Genomic DNA, 22,698 nt, shown 5'->3' on the forward strand with positions numbered 1-22,698 from the left:
CAAGGACGCCCCAAAACAGGCCTCGCGGTGCACTTTTTAAATGTCAAACCAAACGACTCGGCGGGGCGGCAAAGGACAAAGTGCCTCTGAGCACGTCCAGAGGGCTCGGCACGGAAGCTTTAGGCAGCGGCCGAGCCAAGGACGCTCCTGCCGGCCGGCAACCCGCTTCGGCCACCTCCCAAGCGCCGCGCGCCCAGGTGAGGCGGGATGGAGAAGCGGGCGAGCCGTCGGCGCCGCGCCATCCCAAGAGGGAGCCGCCCCCCGGGCTCAGGCAGGCAGGCCGGGCGAGCCTTGCGGAGCCCCGCGCAGGAAATGCCCTCCGCCGCCAGGAATTCGGCGCTTTCGGCCCTTATAAGGCTATTTCCACGGGCGGCCAATCAGCGGCGGGAGGCGGCGCCCGGCCGGCCCCAAAACTTCGGCGGTGGCGGCGACCGGCCGCAGAGTCTCTGGTGCGCGCCTTGTCCCGACGCCGCCCCCGTCGGCTGAGGATGAGCGGCAGCAACCAGTTCAACAAAGGGCCCAGCTACGGCTTGTCCGCCGAAGTCCGGAGCCGAGTGAGTGGCACGTGGGGCGGCCCCGGCCAGCCTCGAGGTTTGCGCCCTGGGCGCACGGAGGGCGCTTTGGAGACGATGCGCTCCGGGCGCCTGGAGACGGCAGGGCGCGGCGAGGGGGAGGAAGAAGCGCAATCCGGAAAGTTGGTCTGGGACTTCGGGGTGGGAGGGTCTTCTCCCCGCGGGCTTTTAGGGTCGCCAGCTTCGGCTGGAAACAGGAGTCACTGGATTTAAGTTTTGCCTTTTGCCACCCGGCTTCTTCTAACCTCCCTCACCTCGGTAGAGAGCCGAAGTCGAGGGTGGCTCTGAGCATGTGCAGAGTGGACCAAGTGCCTATTCTCCAAGAGCCAGCTGGGTGTAGTAGTGGAGCGCGTTGGCTTCTAATCTAGAGAGCTTCCTCCACAGGCAGATAGCTGGGGGACCTTGGGGCGGGCCTAGTTCTCTTAGAGCTCTTCTCACAGAGCAGTTCTGTCAGAACTCTCTGAGCCCCGGCTACGTCACAGGGTGTGTCTTGTGGGGGGAGTAAGGGAAGGCAGTTTAAGCTGTTGTTAAATCTAATGCCCCTTTTCTTTTTCTAACTCTGAACTTTGAACATTGAATATAGAAACCCATTTTTTGTTCTTGTGTTTAGCATTTCTCACTAGCCTTTTCTAACACTCTCCCTAAAAGCATTGGTTATTTGTTTGTATTCCTCCTTGGTTATAAGGTCACCGCTGGGTACCCATTTTGATGCCCCGGCGCTAAATCAAATCTATTTGGCTTTGGCTCTTTGTGTTGGCTCAGGCAGAGAAAAAACTTGTCCAGCATCTGCAGCCCTTTTTACTACCTGGGGGCGGGGGGGGGTCAAACCCTTGTGGTTTACTCAAACCGGTGTGCTTTACTATTTCTTAGGGCGGAACTTGGTTATATTTGTATTTTTGCTCATGGGCACATGAAGCTTTATTACACTAAAACAGACCCTTAATTCATCTGAGCCTGATATTGTCCGTTCTGTGGGGAGTGGCTCTCCAGTGTCTTGGATACCGAAAGGTCATTCATGGCACCTGCTACTTGCTTTCCCTGGGGAGCCCAGGGTTCACCAAGGGCCTTCTGGATGCAACGTAAGTGCTGTGGGGGAAAGGTCCCCTATTTGGGGGCATTTGAGCTATTGAGAACATTTATTACCTGCCTTCCTTTCTTATAGAGCTAAAGGAGGCTTACAATCTAATACAGATAAAATATCATACATAAAATATAGAAAACTAAAAATTACACATAACAATGTGGGACTAATCAACTGTAGCTATCAAGTGCAGTCCTAAATTAAAAGCATCTTCCTTAAGGTCAAAAGTAAGGGGGCTGAGGCATACCTTTTTGGGAGGTTGTTCCAGAATCATGGGGCTGCCACTAGAAAGGCCCTGCTTCACGTGTCCTCCAGGTGACCCTCTTTATTGATGGGAACCTGTGATTCCTGGGCAGGAACATATGAGTAGACCTAGTCCTTCAGATACTTCAGTATGAAGCCATTAGGACGGGGTAGTCAAACTGTGGCCCTCCAGTTGTCCATGGACTACAATTCCCATGAGCCCCTGCTAGTGAATGCTGGAGATCAGGTATGATCTAGATCAGAAAGCGAATGCTGGCAGGGGCTCATGGGCATCTGGAGGGCCGCAGTTGGATTAGCCCTGCATTAGGGACATGTCATTTCGAAAGCTTTCTTGGGTCTTCAGGTTTGGTGTGTCGTTCAGCGAGCGTGCATGTGCGTTTTGCACAAGTGCATGTTGGCCCTGCAATGCTGTGTGAGTTCTGCCTAATGCAGGAAGGAGCCTTGTGAAATGGGAAGACCTTTTCCCTTCCCCTCTGAAGTCCTACAAGGCTGGGGATTTAGACACAGTTCTCAGGGGTGTCCCCTTCCATTTTCTCCTGCAAGGGCTGCTAAAGGGGAGAGGACGGAGGTTCTGGGATATTGTCCTGTATTGACTGCCTCGTGCACTCAGGATGCATGAGTTCTGAACCCAGGAGTTTGCAGTTCGCAGCTCAACCCCATTAGCTCTGGTTAGTCTGGCCCTCACTGATGATTCAGGGCTCAGTAGTAAAGTATCTGTTCCAAGTCCTAGATTCAGTCTTCACTTAGAAGTAGTGAAAGACCTCCACTTGGGACTGTGAGAGCAGCTGCCAGCCTTAAGTAGGCAAGCTTGACTTGGAGGGGGCGGCTTCCGTGTAAGGCAGCTTCATTGAACACACCTCTTGTATTTCGCTGTTGCAAAAATACTGTTTGAGGCTATTCTTGTGCCTCAAGAGCAGCTTAAAGAACAAGGTTGGTGCAGCTTGTTTAACCACGTGTGCATCTCTGGAGGAGGATGATCTAAATGGGCTGCATATTTCAACCGTATAATTTTGTAGCAACAAAGAACTAGCTGTGCACCTGGTTGAAACAGGACAGCCTGTGAAATCACCCCTGGTCCTAAAATTAGGCCTGTAAAGAAAAACCCACTACCCCCAGGGACAAATACTGGAGAATAAAAGTCTCCCTCTGAATTGGAGCTGCTTTACAAGAGCCAGTTTGGTGTAGTGGTTAACAGTGGTGGCTTCCAATCTGGGGAGCTGTGTTTGATTCCCTGCTCCTCCACATGCAGCCAGCTGGGTGATTTGAGGTTAGTCACAGAGCTGTTCTTGCAGGGCAGTTCTGTCAAAGCTGGTTTATTATAGAATTGCTGCTTTCTGGGAGTAAAAGACTCCGAGTCTTCACTAGAAGTGTTTTTGAAGTAAAATCTGTACCATGAGAGTCTATATTTTGGTACCTAGGTGTATAATTAGTGTTCCTAAGGTAACCAGAAGCCCAGTCCTGTACATTCCCAGAGGTATAATCCCTCTGGAATTTACTCTACTTAAGAGCAATTATCTGGTCTCTCATCTAACAGATGTTAACTTACAGTTCCTCAGAACTCTTTGTAAATTGTTCTGGATCCCATTTAGACTTAATCTCCTCCAATTGGGAAGTAAATTGCAATTCCAGGGTGGTCAATTCAGATAAAGATTAATCAATTGTCAGAAGCATTACATCACGGGAGAATTTGTTAAGGACCGTGGACCATTTTTGTTTAAATTCCTCACACTCCACAAAAAGAGTAGAAGCCTTAGGAAGGTGTAAACCCCTCAGAATCATATCTGCCTGTACATATTCCGCCAGCCAAGTAGCATGTCAATTTAATGTCACTATTTTCTTTTTCAAAACGATGAAGTCAGTCCATGTATTGTCCCATGTTAAGTTCCGTACCTATTTTAGGTTTAATCTTGGCCAAAATCCTAGACTTGTCACTATCTGTAAAGGTTAAATGATCCTTCCAAGAGGCCATCCTTACTACTCAAGAGTAACAAAAAACCCAGGGAACCTTGTGGAAAAATTCAGAAAGGATAATATGCAAACCACAAAGAACCTCAAATTCATAAAATTATACAAATTGAAAAAGTATGCATACAATTTTAAAAAGCAATATACAAACCCTACAAAACTATTCTCAAATACAGTGAACTCTATAAATACAGTATACTCTATAAATTATCAAAGGATCATATCATGTTATGAAAAGTCAGAAAAAATTATATGTAGATGTAGAGAAACTGAAGTGTGTCCAGAGGAGGGCTACAAAGATGGTGAAGGGTTTGGAGACCAAGACGTCTGAGGAAAGGTTAAAGGAGCTTGGTCCATTTAGCCAGGAGAGAAGACGACTAAGAGGTGATATGATAACCATCTTCAAATACTTGAGGTGCTGTCATATATAAGATGGAGCAGAGTTGTTTTCTGTTGCCCCAGAGGGTCGGACCAGAACCAATGGGTTGAAATTAATTCAAAAGAATTTTCACCAAACATCCGGAAGAAGTTCCTGACAGAGCATTTCCTCAGGCTTCCCTGGGAGGAGGTGGGTTCTCCATCTTTGAACATTTTAAAACAGAAGCTAGATAGCCATATGACAGAAATACTGTTTTTTTTAACTTAGGTGGATTGTGAGTAGGTGGGCAGGAAGGGATGTGCCAGTGTTAGTCTCTTGTGGCCCTTCCTTGCCTACCCGGGGAGTTGCTGATTGCTGCTGTGGGAGGGTAGGTGAATTTCCTCCAGGCCAGGCTAGATTCTGGAGATTTTTGGTGGTGTCAGGATTAATTGGGTATGAAATTGGGGTCACTGTGGGTAGGCAGGTAGTTCTGAGTTTCTGCAATGTGCAGAGGGTTGGACTAGATGACTCTGGATGTACTTTCTAACTCGATTATTCTAGGCTCTGGATTACAGGGCTGGCGTGCCCTTGAATTAGCAGCAGCCGCAGAAATACTGATGCAAAGAGTGAGGGTCTGTCTACTCAGCATCCTGTTTCAAAGATGCCAACCAGTTCCTTTGGAAGGCCAACAGCTGAGCCGAGAGGCTGGGGGCTTGCCTGACAAGAACACAAGAATCCCTCTGCTGGATCAGACCAGTGGGGGTCCATCCAGTCTAGCTTCTTGCCTCACACAGAGGTCAACCAGTCCCTCTGGAGGGCCAGCCACAGGACAGAGAGGCTGAGGCCTTCATAAGAACACCATAACCCCCCTGCGTGATCAGACCAATGACCATCACTCTAGTCCAGCATCCTGCCTCACACAGGGGCCAACCATTGACTGGGCCAACAATAGAGCATGAACGTTGACATTTTCCTCTAAAGTTGCCTTTTGGAAGTACTGCAGCTATTTAAAGATGCCAGTCTGACGGGCTGGGGAGTAACAATAGGAAAGCACTTGAGACAAGGGACACGATCTCAACTAGAAAGCAAAATTCTGATCAACATCTTGCAGATGAGTGCGGTTTTCCTGATGCTGGCCCACCTAGCTCAACTAACTCATCAGAGAAGTGTGTGAATAAGAACCAACAACAGGACGATGAAACACTATATAAACAGTTGGGGGTATCCAGGTTGGTCAATCGGCACAAAAAAGCTTGGAGCATACTGAAGTGGGCAAAGAAGGATCTCATAAAAAGAGGAGCGCATAAAAGGAAAAGAAACCGTGACAGTAGATTGGCTGAGCCGTACAATGGTGTCAGAAGCAGAACTGCAGTTAAAGGAGGTGTTTTCAGTGGATCATAAACAGGTTGGAAACCAGAGATAAATCTGTTCACTTTGGGATGCAAACAGGCAGACTTGGTGTATCATGCAGAGGCCGAAACTACGGATGTTCTAACAGCAGATTGGCCAAAATCACTTCTGTATGCATTCCCTCAGTTAATGGTCTACCTTGGTGGTTCATTTTTTAAAAAATACTTCGTCTGAGAGCAGAAATAATTATGAGAACACCTTTCAGACCAAAAAGGCCATGGGTTTCAACTCTGAGGCAACTGGCAACAACCACTCAGAATACTAGTATCTCCAGACCTGAGGGACCAAGGTTCAGTCTGACATCTGGACCCAGAATGCTTATGTTTAACCACATGGAGCTTGAAAGGGTTAAAGGATTTAGGATTCAGTGAAGAAGATATCAGCAATATCTGGACGTCCAGGTTCACAGATAAAATTTACAATTATACCTGGAAAGTATTCAGTCATCTGTGTAGAAGCAAAAAGTACACTACTTATAGCCAAGAAAGTCAACGAGGTGCCAGACTCCCCAAGATGGGGCAGACTAGAAATTAACAGCCGTAACCTTTAGGAGACAGATATTGGCATTGACAGTAGCTTTGAAAGTACTTAATGGGAAGTTCTTATCAATGCATCCACACATCATCAGGTTTATGAAGGGTGTTGCGGTGACAGGTCCCCCGGTGGTTCATCGGTTTCCTATGTGAAACCAAACGGTGGTTGTACAAGGTCTCATCAAACATTCCTTTGTACCGTTACGAAAGGTATCAGTGAAGTTCCGGAGAAGGTAAACTCTGCTTTTGGTGGACATCATGTTGCACAGGTGAGTCTTGAAGTTAGCAGCCATATCAACACATAACAGCTGCAGCATAATACACAACGATAGAGTGGTATTCCAGCTGGATCCATCCTTACAACCTAAGGCAGGGGTAGTCAACCTGTGGTCCTCCAGATGTCCATGGACTACAATTCCCATGAGCCCCTGCCAGCAAATGCATCTGGAGGACCACAGGTTGACTACCCCTGACCTAAGGTGTCTTCAACCTTCCAGGTAAGGCAAAAAGTAGTGTCACCAACCTTCTAACCCTTTCCAAAGGCAGACAAGGAAAAGGGGTTCCATTCACTGGATGGGAAGAGAGCATGGAAGATTTTCCTGAAGCAAACGAAACATGTTAGGAACGTCCAGGCACTATGATAGACATTTCACAGATAACAAAGGATCAAAAACGTCAACGGCGACCATAAGCCGAGGGTGAAAGGAGTGCATAGGCGAAGGCTATAAGTGCCAAAAGATGCAAACAGGAGTGACCCGCACATTCAGTGAGAGGTGCAGTGATGAATGCCACCTTAATCAACAACATCAGCAGAAGAAATCAGTAGTGGCTGCATGAGCATCAATCTCAAAAGTTCATTCGCTGCTACAAGATACGTTCAGTGGCCTTTAATCTTCACTGTGCATGCTTATCGGGAGATGTACCTGAGGCTGATGATGAGTATCTTCCTGTAAATTGGCCTTGAAGAGTGAATTGGGCCTTTGGGCACAGCTGAGATTGAGTGTTGAAGAGGCACGCCAGGGGCATGGCACAGCCAAGAGAAGCTTAACGGGTCTAGACCAGGGGTAGTCAAACTGCGGCCCTCCAGATGTCCATGGACTACAATTCTCATGAGCTCCTGCCAGCAAAGTCATGGGAATTGTAGTCCAAGGACATCTGGAGTGCCACAGTTTGACTACCCCTGGTCTAGACCAAGACACTGCTGGTTGATCCTCAGGAGGGTGGGGGGAGGTGGTTCCCATGTTTTAAATTACGTGGGTATCCAGTGTTGGGGAATCCTACAGGAATGCAGTTAAAGAACTTGGTTAACTTGGGATCTTGCTGTTCTATCAGATTTGCATGCGCCGAGGGGGAAACAACGCTCCTTATGAGAGCAACATCCCCCCCCCCACACACCCCTTTTAGGAAGAGGCATGTACCAGTCTTAACTGGCATTTCTCCCAGTTTTCTCAGATAAAATTTCACGGCCTGTAACAACTCCTGAGTGGCTGGCTGGGGGCGGACTTTGTGGAAATTCCGGTCTTCTTGTTGGTGCTTAAGGAAAAAAAGCAGAGGAGAAATTCCAAGCAAGTGAAGGGGTGTGATTTGATACACCCCTGGCTGTGTTTGCAATATCAGCAGAAACTCACCAGAGGATCAGCCCTCCCTCTGCCTCTGAGGGAAGACACAGGCTTGACAAAAAGAGGCTGGGAGTTAGCGTCCTTGTGAAACCTGCTCTGATACACACTCCCCTACTGCTAAGGTGCAAAACACACCTGGATTATTGTTTAGCTGGGATCCTTCTTATGCAGGTGGGAAACTGGCAGCTTTCCGTAAGGAGCTGGCAGTCCCAGGCAGCGTGGAAGCCAAAATCTGAGGAAGTCTCCTTTGAGTTCCAGCTCTTGTTTGCTCCCAGCCTAACCTCACACCCTCCCAGCCTAACCTTCCCTACACGGTTGTTGTGAGGGTAAAATGGAGGAGAAAAGAATGATATAAGCGGCTTTTTAAATATGAGGACTGGTCGGACTGTGCTAGGCCTGACATTTTACTTCTTCGCTTATATAACACAGATTTGAAAAACCAGGGTTACCCTCACACACTGGAAGAAAGCGAGCAACACTCACCAGTAGCTCCTGACCTGGCACTTCCTCCTCCTCCCTGCCCAGCTCCTTAGGCTGAAATTCTTCTCACAAATGCTTATTGGTTAATCAATTAATTGATCTTATTGAGAGCATTTAAGCATGAAGCCATTGATCTAGAAATTTGAAAAGGAGCTCAATACTTATAGATTCCAAAATCGCCCAAATTAGACTTTCAGCCGGTTTTTTTTCTACTGTCAAGTGAATCAGCCTTACTTTGCGCTTTGAAACAGAGACTGTTAGATCTTGAATATTCCATTTATTTTCCTGCCCAACCTCCTATATGTTATCCTATCAAATTTGGCTTACCAATACATCATGGAAAGATGTCTCACTGTTTCTATAACCTTGGCATCCCTTTCCAGCGTAGAGCTTTCATGATGGCTAGGATGAACGTTGTCTCCTCTGAGTTGCTAGCCAGGTGATGGCAGGAGATTCTAGTTCAGGAGAGGTTATGTTTATGCTCTGCTAATTCGCCAGATTCAGTGCATCATTCTTGATGGCCAGCTTTATGAGGTTCCTTGTGAAGAATATCCCTCTATTGCATTCTAAGGGATTTGTAAAAGGGGAAAGTGCATTTTGATACTAAGTGTCGTTTCACCTGGAATTACAGTCTACAGTTGCAAAATATTGGGTAGAAATTTTAAAAGTTAGCTCTAAGCATTTTTAGAGTATCGTATTGCAATGTGTTTTGTTGTTAATATTTCCAGTTGCTTGATCTTTCTTTTATATGCTGTAATGCTATGGAAGGAAGGAAGGAAGGAAGGAAGGAAGGAAGGAAGGAAGGAAGGAAGGAAGGAAGGAAGGAAGGAAGGAAGGAAGGAAGGAAGGAAGGAAGGAAGGAAGGAAGGAAGGAAGGAAGGAAGGAATGCATTTTGATACTAAGTGACGTTTCACCTGAAATTACATCTGCAGGTGCAAAATATTTGGTAGAAGCTTTAAAAGTTAGATCGAAGCATTTTTAGTGTAAGGTAAAGGTATCCCCTGTGCAAGCACCGAGTCATGTCTGACCCTTGGGGTGACGCCCTCTAGCGTTTTCATGGCAGACTCAATACTGGGTGGTTTGCCAGTGCCTTCCCCAGTCATTACCGTTTACCCCCCAGCAAGCTGGGTACTCATTTTACCGACCTCGGAAGGATGGAAGGCGGAGTCAACCTTGAGCCGGCTGCTGGGATTGAACTCCCATCCTCATGGGCAAAGCTTTCAGACGGCTGCCTTACCACTCTGCGCCACAAGAGGCTCAAAAGGTTACCACTACCAAAAAAAAGGTTTGAAAGGTTACCACTGTCAAGTGAATCAGCCTTACTTTGCGCTCTGAAACAGAGACTGTTAGATCTTGAATATTCCATTTCGGAAGGATGTAAGGCTGAGCCAACCTGAGCCGGCTGCTGGGATCGAACTCCCAGCCTCATGGGCAAAGCTTTCAGACAGCTGCCTTACCACTCTGCACCACAAGAGGCTCATATTTTTAGTGTATCATACTGCAATTTGTTCTGTTGTTAATATTTCCAGTTGCTTGATCTTTCTTTTATATGCTGTAATGCTATGGAATGCCAGTAAAGGGAATGGATGAGTGAGTGAATGAATGAATGAAACTAGATCTTACCACTGAAGCAATTCCACTTGGCCCTGCTATAGTTTTAATTGAGATGTACACAGAAAGGGGGAGAAAGGAAAGGATCTGGCGTGGCTCAGTGGGAAACCTCCGTTTTGCCTGCAGAAGGTCCCACATTAAATTCCCGCCATCTGTGTTTAAAAAGTGATGTGACTCAGACCCCACACTGAACCAAGTGGGCAAGACTGACCTTGATAGAGTAATGGTCCGATTCAGCATAAGCAGCTTCATATGTGTAAGATAGCATTGGACAAGAAATGAGGAGACCTGAATTCAAGTCCTCACGCTGCCATGCCGGTTGATCTAGTTCCAGCCTAGTCTATCCTGGCAGGGTTGTTCTAAAACCGAGGAGGGGAGAACCACATAAGGTGCTCTGGGCTCAGTGAGTGAGGAGTAGCATCTCAAATGCGATAAGGAATTGTGCCCCTGGTTTAGCTGAAAAGGAAACAGCCTTCCCACAGATGCCAGAGATTCTTTAATGCGCCACCGCTGTTGGGCAGTGTGGCTGGGAGTTGGGCAATCTCGAATCGTAAAATACGGTTCTTTTCGTTAACTCCCATGGGGCATAGCCAAGCTTGTCTGCTACAGCAAAAATAAACAGGAGCGTCTTCCAATACAAAATGTTTTATCTGCTGCATGCAGTGAGACTTCCTGTTTTTTTTTTTTTTTTAAATCTGTCTTGTTTTCTGTTTACATCACAGCAGTCCTCAGAAGTGTCCAGCCAATGTTTTCCAGAACGGAGGTTACAACACTGTGACTCTCCAGCTCTTTAGTGCAAGAATCGGAAACTGTGGTGTGATAATAAAAATCAGAGTCCAGTGGCACCTTTAAGACCAACAAAGATTTATTCAAGGCGTGAGCTTTCGAGTGCAAGCACTCGAAAGCTCGCGCCTTGAATACATCTTTGTTGGTCTTAAAGGTGCTACTGGACTCTGATTTTATTGTGCTACTTCAGACCAACACGGCTACTCAGTGGAATCTAGTGATATGATAAAAGTATGGAGCAGAGGCCCATCACTGGCTGTGTGCCACAGGGTCGAGATGGAGGCAGGGATACTCCGCCTGCTTGGAAGTTGGGGAGGAGGGCAAGAGTTGGGAGGGTTTCTGGAGTTCTGGCACCACAGCTGGACCTCCTGATGGGAACTGGGTTTGGGCTACTGTGTGACGTAGAGTGGCTGAATGGGCCATTGGCCTGGTCCAACGGGACTTCTCTTATGTTCTCTTGAATGGTTTGAAACCACCAGGTGAGTCTGCATTTGTTATAAATCGGTAGCTCTATTATTTATCTTCCTTTAAATGTGTTGGTACACTTGAAGCAGGATGGAAGGGGAAACAGCTTTGATAGCTGTGCTTAACTGCATGAAAAGTTTACATGTTGAAGAGGGGGGCCAGCTTGTTTACTGCAGCTTTAGAGAAGGACCAGGAGCCATGGGTTCAAATCACAGCAAAGGAGGTTCCACTGAAATATTAGGAAGCATTTTCTGATGGTGACAGCTGTTCGAAGATGAGATGTGCTGCCCTGGAGGGTGGTGGAGTCACTTTGCGTTGGAAGCTTTTAGGAGGAGATTGGATGAGCCCCTGGCAGGAGTGTGGGATTTTTAAGCCTCCAAGAAGGTGGGGAGCTGGACTGGATTTGATTTATTGGGTTTATAAAACCGCCCCTCTCAGCACAGCCATCTCAGGACAACAATTTAAAAACCAGTAGTACAATAAAACAATGATATATTTATGTAATTATCCCAGAGCTGCAGTCGGCATCCTTGCAATTCCTCTAGAACAGACTGAAAGAACGAAGATCAATAGTTAGACAGTCGGCTAGGTCTCTTCTCCTTCTGTTTCTCTTCTAAATAAATCATGGCTCCAATCTGGTGGAATGAGCTCCCGGGGGAGCTGCAGGACCTCCCAGCATTCCATAGGGCCTGTAAGACGGAGCTCTTGATTATTTCGTCTCCCCTGCCTCCTCTCTCTAGAGGTAGGGGTTGGGGTAGAGGGGGGTTTTCCGCCATGTTATTGGGTTGTTGGTCTATTGTATTTGTATCTTTGTCCACTTTAATAGGGTTTTAATGGGGGTTTAAACTGGACACCTGTAACCCACCACTAACCTACTTGGGAGTGGTGGGTAATAAATTAAATGATAATAATAATCTTATTCTTTTAAGCATCTTGGTGCTTTAGTTTCTTGCACATTTAGACTCTGCCAACATGGAGAACCTTAGCCAATCTAAACATATCCACTCAGTAGAAAGTGACTTTCCATGTGATCATGGAATGCCTCAGATATTTTCCAGATTTTCCGGATCTGGAATTGGGAAGGGGACATCAGAAGGGACCAGAAAGAGACCTCAGGGGATTGATTGATCGGAAGGCTTGATCCTGTCCTCCTTTAACCCTCTTCTCCAGCTTGCCCAGAAATATGACCCTCAGAAGGAATCCGAGCTGCGGGTATGGATCGAAGGGATCACCAACAGAGAGATCGGGCCCGACTTCCAGAAGGGACTGAAGGACGGTGTCGTTCTTTGCGAGTGAGTGGGTGGCCGAGGGGCCTTCTTCCCAGTCCTTCTGGCTTTCACCTATTCTATAAGCCCCTCTTAGTTTATTTCAGCTGTGAAACGCAGCTGTACTGTGCAAGTGAATCTCCAGTATGGCCTTATTATTATCGTCACAATTATTGGCTCCATAGAGCCAAATTCTGATTTGCAGGAAACTGGGTCTTTGATGACTCTCCCTGCAAACAATATATTTATATATTGGTTTCATATACTCTACAATGAGGACCAAAGTGATTGCTTTTTCCACTTTATCCTCAGAACCCTGCGAGGCAGTTTAAGCTCAGAGTTTGTGATATAAGAAGCACCCATCTGGATCAGACCAGCAATCTCTCTAATCCAGCATCCTGTCTCACACAGGGGTCAGCCAGTTCCCCTGGAGGTCCAGCCACAGGGCAGAGAGGCCGAGGCCTTCATAAGAACATCAAAAGAGCCCTGCTGGATTAGACCAGTGGTCCATCTAGTCCAGCATCCCATCTCACACGGTGGCCAATCAGTTCCTCTGGAGGGTCAACAACAGGGCACATAGGTTGAGGCCTTCATGAAAACGAAAGAGCCATGCTGGATAAGATCAGTGTTCATCTAGTCCAGCATCCTGCCTCACATAACGGCCAGCCAGCTTCTCTGGAGGGCCAGCAACAGGGCAGAGAGGCTGAGGCCTTCCCCTTACAGAAGCCTCAGAAGAGCCCTGCTGGGTCAGACCAGGGAGGGTCCATCTAGTCCAGCCTCCTGTCTCACACAGAGGCCATCTAGTTCCTCTGGAGGGCCAACAATAGGACAGAGAGGCTGAGGCCTTCCCTGATAAGAATATAAGGAAAGCCCTGCTGTGTCAGACCAGGGAAGGTTCATCCAGCATCCTGTCTCACCCAGCGATCAACCAGTCTCTCTGGCCAGCCAACAACAGGTGTAAAGGCCAAGGCTTTCCCCTGGCTCTGGGATTCAAAGGTTTAGTTCCTCCAAATGTGGATGTTCCCCTCGGTCATCATGACAAGCAACCATTGATAGACTTATTCTCCATAAATCTTTCTAATCCCCTTTGAAAGCTGTTCATTCCTGTGGCCATCACTTTACCCTTTGGCATCAAATTCCACATTTTAATCTCTCTGTAAAGTAGTCATTCTTTTTGTCTGCCCTGAACCCATGGGCTTCATTGGATGCCCTCAAATTTTAGTCTTTGGGGAGGGGAATTAAAAATATTTCTTTGTGGACTTTCTCACTCTATGCCTAATTGTATAAACCTCTATATGTCCCTCCTTAGTTGTACTTTTTTTGAACTGGAAAAGTCCCTCCTTCAGACTTTCCTCCTAGGGGAGGGGCTCCAACACCCTTATCATCTTAGTTGCCCTTCTCTGTACTTTTTCCGGCTCTACAATGTCCATTTTGGGATTTGGTGACCAGAACTATGCACAAAATTCCACATGAGGCCACTCCATAGATCTATACAGGGGCATTACAATATTGGCTTTTTAATTCCCAATCCTTTTCCTTAAAATCACTAACATAGCATGTACCCTTTTCACTGCTGCAGCATACTGGGTTGGCATCTTTTTCTAATAATATAAAATTTATTTCATAAAAACAAAACAAGTTACAACCTCTCTGGGTTGACATTTTCATTGAGCTGTCCTCTAGGACCCCAAGATCCTTCCCCATCTGAATCTCAGCAAATTCAGATCCCATTAGCCTCTATTTGAAGTGGGGATTTTTTTTTTTTGTCCCAGTGTGTATTAACCCGATTGGCCCAAGATCACCCAGCAGGCTTCATGGCAGAATGGAAATGCCACAAAAGGTAAAGGTATCCCCTGTGCAGGCACCGGGTCATGCGTGACCCTTGGGGTGACGCCCTCTAGCGTTTTCATGGCAGACTCAATACGGGGTGGTTTGCCAGTGCCTTCCCCAGGCATTACCGTTTACCCCCCAGCAAGCTGGGTACTCATTTTACCAACCTCGGAAGGATGGAAGGCTGAGTCAACCCTGAGCCGGCTGCTGGGATCGAACTCCCAGCCTCCTGGGCAGACAGCTTCAGACAGCATTTCTGCTGCCTTACTGCTCTGCACCACAAGAGGCTATTTTCTCCTGGATAACAGCTCCCTTGTCTGGAGACCCTTTGTCATTCTGGAAGGTCCCTGGGCCCTACCTGGAAATTGACAAACTGGGAAAAATAGCCATGGAGCTCAATACATCTTGCAGGCAACGGAAGAATTCATGTGTTCCAACTAGAAGTCAACATTAAACATGAAGAAGAGCTCTTATCTTCAAAGTCTTTGATAATCATCATCAAAGCAGCCAAAGACTAGACTCCTAGGCAATATGTAGTTTCATTTTTAGTTTTACTCAGTTTTCTAATAATGCACGCAATCAAAAATTCAAGCAGAGCAGAATAGACAATGTGATTTTTTCCCTATTTGTATGCATCCTGCCTGGAGACTGTCAACCCTATTTCTACCCCACCTGTTTTTTGTTTTGTTTTTAAGGCTTCTGCATAGTTCCTACATAGAACAATTGTTTTTAAAAAGCCTTTTTCTTTCAGAGACCTGGGAGGGTTGAATGCTGGGGCTGTCACTTTCCTTTGCCAGGTAGCTGTTGTTTAATAATAAGGTTCAATTGATGTTGACTCCTCCCTCTCCCTTTTCCCTCCTCCAGGCTAATAAACCGGCTGCAGCCAGGTTCTGTAAAGAAAATTAACCATTCAGCTCTCAACTGGCATCAGGTAGGTATATGGGAGAGAAGGCGGAGATAAAAAGCCCCAAAGGGTTAGGGACAAGGAGCTGAGGAGGGCAGGTGGACTTAATCCTGGAACCTCCTGGGCAAGGGTCATTGCTTGGTGGTTGAGCCCTGCCATCCCACATTCAAGATGCTTGGAGAGCAGATGTTAGGAAAAGGGCTTCTCTGTCTGAGGCCTTGCAAGGAGGGCTACTTGAGCAGGTTATCAAAGTCAATTTTTATTTACAGTCATTCGGTCCAAAGTTTAAATCTACAATTAAAATATCATTGGAAATACAAAAGATAAACATTGGAGTACAAAAAGGGGTGTTTAAGATCAGCAATATAAAGTATGTGTTGCTTAAAACTCACTGAAACAGCATTGGCTAAATATCAAGTCAATATGTTGTTTGCTGGCAGGGGCTCATGGAAATTGTAGTCCATGAACATCTGGAGGACCACAGGTTGACTACCCCTGCTCTAAGGCAGCCTTCTTCAGCCTTTTAACTTTTTGCATGCAAAAAGTTCCAACTTTAAGGACCTCAGGACAGGGAAAGTCCTTAAAGATTTTAAACTGGGAAGGGTAGCAAACACACCAGGAAACAGAATCAGGATGATCTTGACAGGCTGGAAAACTGGGCTAAAACCAATAAAATGAATTTCAGTAGTGAAAAATGTAAAGTTCTGCATTTAGGTAGGAAAAATCAAATGCATCACTATAAAACGGGTGAGACGTCTTGGCAGGAGTACGTGTGAAAAGGGTCTGGGGGTCTGAGTAGACCATACATTGAACATGAGTCACCAGTGTGACTCGGTAGTTAAAAAGGCAAATGGGATTTTGGGCTGTGTTAAAAGAAGAAGAATTTTCAGATCACAGGAGGTGATGTTACCACTTTACTCTACTCTGGTAAGACCTCACTTGGAGTACTGTGGTCAGGTTTGGGCAACGCAACTGAATAAAGATGTAGAGAAACTGGAGCATGTCCAGAGGAGGGCAACCAAGATGGTGATGGGTTTGGAGACCAAGACATATGAAGAAAGGTTGGGGGAGGTGGTCTGTTTAGCCTGGAGAGGAGATGACTGAGAGGGGATCTGATAACCATCTTCAAATACTGAAAGGGCTGTCATGTAGAAGATGGGATACAGTTGTTTTCTGTTGCCCCAGAGGGTTGGACCAGAAGCAATTTGAAAGAATTTTCGGCTAAACATATAGAATATGTTCTGGTTCCTTGATGGAACAGGCTCCCTCAGGAGGTAGTGCGTTCTCCTTCTTTGGAAGCTTTTTTTATAGCATTGGCTAGGTAGTCATCTGACAGAGTTGCTGATTATATGAACTTAGGCAAATTGTGAGTAGTTATGTAGGAAGGGATGTGCCAGTGTTTGTCTCTTGTGACCCTTCCTTGCATACCCTGGGAACTGCTAATTGCCACTGTGGGATGGTAGGTGAATTTCTTCCAGGCAAGGTTGGACTCTGGAGATTTTTGGTGGAGGGATCACTTGGGCATGAAATTGGGGACACTGTGGGTGGGCAGGTAGTTGTGAGTTCCTGCATTGTGCAGGGGGTTGAACTAGATGACCTTGGTGTTTTCTTCCATGATTCTATGATTCTAAGTTAGTGTTACATATTTTAATTCTGTTGTAAGCTGTCTTTGGCGCTGTAAGAAGAAAGACACTAGTTAATGTTTTAAATAAACTTAAACTCCTTGATGTGACCCTCATAAATACCCCTCCCCCTTCAGTCTGCAGCCATTGTTAGGATAGGGCATGTTTTTGATGGGACCTTTATTGCCACATCTAGCAGACCGAACAGCCCTGGTGAGCCCACTGTGAGAATTCAGCTGGTTGCTCCCAATAAGCAGACCATGTTGAAGAAAATCTCTTTATTGAGGATGTAATAATCCTAACATCTTATTTTTGGTAAGACTAAACACCTAGGAACCGTTGCTCCATCTTCACTTCCAGCCCCCCCCCCCCATCCCCTGCCTGTCCTTTTGGGTGCGAAACACTCCAGATGCCTCCCTCATAGCCAGGCCAGAAAGATACAACTGGCACCTCCTGGCCCAACATCAGAGAGAGGGGGAGAGGGAGAGGGGATAGATAACACATTCCCACACTCCAAGCCTTACTGTCGGAGTCCCTAGTGCAAACTACATTACCCTAAACCATCTACATTCACACCTAGGGCAATTAATCATACAGACTGAAAGGCAGATATAAGCCAAGGGGCAGCAGCTTGGATACATGGTTTTGATATCCACTCTGCTCAGATCCTGGGAGCTAAGTAAGTTTGCTACCTGGAGGGGAGACCACCAAGGGAACCCAGGTCTGCTCTGCAGAGGCAGACATTGGCAGACCACTTCTGAATGTCTTCTGTCCCAAGAACCCTTTGGCCCCAGGGTTACTATAAGCTGATTGTGGCTTGATGGCATGCTGATGCTTTGTCTCTCCTTCCTTCCTCCATCAGCTAGAGAACCTCTCCAACTTCATCAAGGCCATGATCACCTATGGCTTGAAGCCAGTTGACCTGTTCGAAGCCAATGACCTCTACGAGAGCGGGAACATGACGCAAGTCCAGGTGTCACTGTTAGCTCTGGCCAGCATGGTGAGCAAGACGGGGGTGTCAGGTCTCCAGGGAGGTCCTGCTACAGCCATCTCCTCTGCCACAGGTTCTAAGAAGCTGCTAATCTCTCATCCTCCTCCTGTTGAATGGCTGGAATGTTATTGGCCTACCCTACAGGGTTATTGTGGACAGAGCTGGATTGATAAGAGAGTGAAGCTTTCCAGTTGCCTTGGCTGGTTGTGAATTTCCTGTATCGAACAGGGGGTTGGACTAGATGACCCTGGGGTTCCCTTCCAACTCTATGATTCTATGGTGCAGGTTACTCTGAATTGCCCTGTATTGATAAGGGGTGAGGGAGGTTATTCTAAGGAAGTTGGCAGTTGGGATGTGAGCTTCTCCTTCCTGGCATGTCACTTCCTCTTCCCTTCCTCCAGCACGGGCTCGTTTCCCCAGATCTCTGCCATGGCCTGTGCACTCTTTTCCATACAACTGTGGAACAGAAGACCTCCCCTCGGCCTTGGGCCATCTTTGACCTCCCCTCGGCCTTCTGTCTGTGCCCACAGGGACATGTCATGGATTCCAAGCCTTTTCCCCCTCCTCCTTCTTGCAGGCCAAGACGAAAGGGATTGACAGTGGTCTGGACATTGGGGTGAAATATTCGGAGAAGCAGCAGAGGAGCTTTGATGAGGCCAAGCTGAAAGCGGGCCAATGTGTCATCGGCCTACAGGTGAGTCAGCGACAGCAAAAATGGAAGCGGTTGATGGTGCTGGCATGCGTGGGTCCATGGGCTTGTGTGCAATGTGGAGCAGTGCTGGGGTCCCGCAGAGCATTCAGGAATGCAATCGGATCCCTAAGTCTGCGGATGGGCTAAAATACACCTACCACCCAAGCAGGGAGCGGTGGTACCCTCAGCTGGGCCTTTAGGTCAGGGGTAGTCAACCTGTGGTCCTCCAGATGTTCGTGGACTACAATTCTCATGAATTGGCTGGCAGGGGCTCATGGGAATTGTAGTCAGGTTGACTACCCCTGCTTTAGGAGAAAGCCTCCGAGATAAGGATCACCCCCCCCTTCCCACCATGGAGCCAAGACTGGTGAAGTAGCAAGAATCCCAGTGGACCGTTTCACCTTCTTATGCTCAGGTTTCAGTGATAAATGCCAGGTCTACCTCCTACCCTGCAAAGCAGTCTTGCAGGATGAAGGACTTGCCGTTAATCAACCTGGCGTTGCTTAATATCATTGTCAGTTCCTCCCTCGCCTCTGCCCTCGTATGTCTGGGGATGGGACAATTGAAGGGCAGAGAGCGTATCCAGAAAGGCCTTAACGTACCTTCATAGCTCCCTGCTCTTCTATTGTCAAATCTCTTCCCTATGCAATATCTCCCTTGTCCCAGAATCGTTGGAATCCCCAACCCAGGTAGAGCCTCTCTCATGGCTCCTCTTCGCCCCGGCCCTCCCTCCAGAAAATCCAACTATCCCTATTAACTAACTAAGTAGCCCCGGATCCTAACTGGACCAGCCAAAAACCCACCCCCCTCCCTAACCACTCCACCCTCAGCCCACCCAACCCATCCCTTCCCTGCCCACTCTAACTACAGTGTAAAACGTAATCCCTATTTGGTGGCCCCCCAGATCCTTCTCCATTGAGAGGCTGTCTTAGAGGAAGACCACCTGGGTTTGGGCCCTTAAGCAACTAGGCAAATACAGTTCCAAAGGGCCAGCTGTGCCTTCGGCCGCCACCAGGTGGTGCTGTGACTTCTTCCCTAATGACTCTCCTTGACCCCGTGAAGCTGGCCCCAGTCCTCAATGAAGAAGGGAGACTCCACTGCTTCCCGCAAGTGTTCTGCCAGTGGGGATCCCCTTCTCCTCTGTGATCCCTGCCAAAGGCTGTGGGCAATTGCGGCCTCCCTGCTGGCTCTCCTGGTCAACCAGGGGCCTCTCCCCTGTGGAGCAGCCCAGAACAGCTTGTCGCTGCTGCCGTCATTGTACAGCATTCTGATCAACCCGGCCTTCTCCTCCAATCTCTCTCCTGGGGAATTGTTCTCCGCTCAGCGATGGCAACAGATTCCGTCAGGTCCACAGGCCCCCTTGAGGGGCAGAGCCATCCTCGAGGATGGAACGGCAGCGCTCTCTGCACTTTACGCTTGGGATGTGCCTCGGGCTTCGGCTTCGGCTCGGCTGCCTCGGCAAACACCGAGCCGGCTGAGCCAAGGCACACATCCTTACCTTACTCTGATGGTCCCAGGCTGCTTCCAAGCCCCTCGGGGTCCAGGGCGGTCACCCACAAAGATGAACCCTAGTAAGGGTGATGTTGGGGGCGGTTCTACTGGAATGGGGGAAGAGAGGGGTTGGTCTCAGTTCTCAACCCTCCACGCCCGGGTCGTGTTCTTCCAGCCCAGCCTGGTGCACATCTCCGTCCACCTTTCCTCCGTACCTGTCTGCCACCTGTAAGCAAACTTGTGGCTTCCCATCCAGTCCTCTTCCAAACTCCAGACAAAGTCTCTCAACCAACTAAGCCCCGGGTTAAATATCCAACGTTACTGTCTGAAACTTTCCCATGTTCATCACCCTAATAGTTCTTCCCTTGTTGACCAAATTGGGGGGGGGGGGAAATCCACAATTAACAAATCCAAAACGGAGGAGTTAGGATGCTACCTCAGTCCTCACCAGAGTAGTCTTTCATCTGGAACCCCACCCTGAGGACTTGGTGAATCGGGCAGACTGGGTGTAAGGAATTGAGGGGGGGGGTGTTGTGTGATTATATTGTATGGGTTTTTTTTACTGTATGCTTTTATTGTTGTCAGTTGCCACGAGATGGCAGGTCCGGGAGTGTTGGCATGCAAATATAATAAATAAATATCCATAACCATGAGCGTCTAAATAAAAGTGGTAAGGGGTCCTGGGAGGAGTTGTTGTTGAGGGCTATGGGCGAATCAGGTCCATCATTGGCACCTGTACATTTCTGATTGGCCGTCCACCCACTGGCTGCCCAGTCAGATTAGAACTCCTACCCTTAATTGTCTTCCCACAAATTTGCTGCTTCTTCGCAGTCTTTGGCCCCTCCATGCCTACATTTGCATGCACACCACCACAACCCCCCACAAAAACACCCTTAATCCATGCACTCACATGCGAGCATACCTTCACCTTCCACTTCCCACCCCCAGGCTCTAGCATCCATTTTAATCCTGGATACAACAGGCTTTACCCCTAGTAATAAAATACCAAGAGGTGATACAGTGTAGTGGTTCAGAATGTTGGACAAATGTCTGGAAGATCCAGGTTGGAATCCTGGTTCATGCCATGGAAACCATCTGGGTGGCCTTGGCCTAGTTACGCTCTTGGCCTAGCCTACCTCGTAGGGGTGTTGTGAGGATAAAAGGGAGGGGAGGAGAACGATGGAAGCGGCTTTGGTTTCCTGTTTGGAAAAAAGGTGGGGGATAAATGAATTAAATAAAAAGAGAAGTGAGGCTGAATGCTCTCTCTCTCTCTCTCTCTCTCTCTCTCTGCTTCAGATGGGCACAAATAAATGTGCCAGTCAGTCGGGAATGACGGCCTACGGCACTCGGCGGCACCTGTATGACCCCAAGAACCAGATCCTCCCACCAATGGATCACTCCACAATTAGTCTGCAAATGGGCACCAACAAATGTGCCAGTCAGGTGAGAATTGGGCATCTTACCTCGGAAATCTGGTGTAGCAGAAGGGATTTATGGCCCCACTTGGTGAAGGAGAGGCCGTGGGAGGGAAGTGCTCAGTAGTGGTTCATCTTGAACTAACCCTCTGAAGACCCCCAGGGGGTCTTCTGGTGTATTTCTTGCAAGTCGTTGACAGGTAAGGGCGTGTGTCAGGGACAGACTTTGCATATTTGTCATGCTGGCTGCTGGGTCCCTGTCATTGGCAAGGAGATGGAAATGATCCAGACACACAAACCCTTGCTCAGCCACTCTTAGCTTCCTGGTGTGGACCAGTTCTCCATGAATTCTAACTAATTATCAGTCATTGCATGACTTGAGCCAGTCTTTATCCTGTCTTGCCTTGGTCCTGATGAGGGTATATCCTGCCCAAGATCACACGAACTGCCCAAGTTCACAGCAGGCCAGACCCGAGTGACTTGTAATATCTGAGGGCTGATATGTTTTGAAGAAAGGCCAGTGTCACTTCCAAGTGCGCTCAGCTTCCAAATGAATTCCTGCCTTGAGGTTTTTTGGTCCTTCGTCTTTTCATTTTGAATGGTCTTCGTATTTGAGGCATCTAATGAAGCTGATGGGGTTTAGGTTCAAGACTGACAAAAGGAAATACTACTTTACATAAGATATAGGTATCCCCTGTGCAAGCACCGAGTCATGTCTGACCCTTGGGGTGACGCCCTCCAGCGTTTTCATGGCAGACTCAACACGGGGTGGTTTGCCAGTGCCTTCCACAGTCATTACCGTTTACCCAGCAAGCAAGCTGGGTACTCATTTTACTGACCTTGGAAGGATGGAAGGCTGAGTCAACCTTGAGCCGGCTGCTGGGATCGAACTCCCAGCCTCATGGGCAGATCTTCAGACTGCATGTCTGCTGCCTTACCACTCTGCGCCACAAGAGGCTCAACTTTACATAGGGGATTATTAAAATGTATAACTTGTTGCTGGAGGATGTAGCGATGGCCACAGGAATAAACAGCTTTAAAAGGGGATGAAATAGACGTATCCTCCATGAATATATCAATGGCTTCTAGCCATGGTGACTGTGGGGAAATTCCACATTCAGAGGTACTAGTCCCATTCAGAAGTACTAGTCCTCTGAATCCCAGAGCCAGAGTTAACATCAGGGGAAGGCCCCCGCCTCTATGCCCCATTATAGGCTCTCCAGGGAAAATATAGGAAAGAATGCTGGACTAGATGGACCCTCACTGGTCTGATCCAGCAGGGTTCTTCTAATGTTGTTATGAAGGCCTCAGCCTCTGTTGTTGGTCCTCCGGAGGAATTGGTTG

At 47.7% G+C, this 22,698-nt stretch overlaps 1 protein-coding gene across 1 annotated transcript in view; it reads left to right on the forward strand.

Annotated features, from left to right (window-relative positions):
- Positions 1-307: 307 nt before the first annotated feature.
- Positions 308-22,698, forward strand: part of CNN2 (calponin 2) — a 30,821-nt gene continuing 8,430 nt past the window's right edge. The window contains exons 1-6 of the mRNA XM_077332066.1: positions 308-554; positions 12,316-12,437; positions 15,105-15,171; positions 17,629-17,766; positions 18,335-18,451; positions 21,236-21,382. Of these exons, the coding sequence (XP_077188181.1) occupies positions 489-554; positions 12,316-12,437; positions 15,105-15,171; positions 17,629-17,766; positions 18,335-18,451; positions 21,236-21,382 (657 nt within the window). The 5' untranslated portion in view covers positions 308-488. The remainder of the gene's footprint in view (positions 555-12,315; positions 12,438-15,104; positions 15,172-17,628; positions 17,767-18,334; positions 18,452-21,235; positions 21,383-22,698) is intronic.

The sequence above is a fragment of the Paroedura picta genome, chromosome 4 (assembly GCF_049243985.1).
Source record: "Paroedura picta isolate Pp20150507F chromosome 4, Ppicta_v3.0, whole genome shotgun sequence".
NCBI classification, from domain to species: domain Eukaryota; kingdom Metazoa; phylum Chordata; class Lepidosauria; order Squamata; family Gekkonidae; genus Paroedura; species Paroedura picta.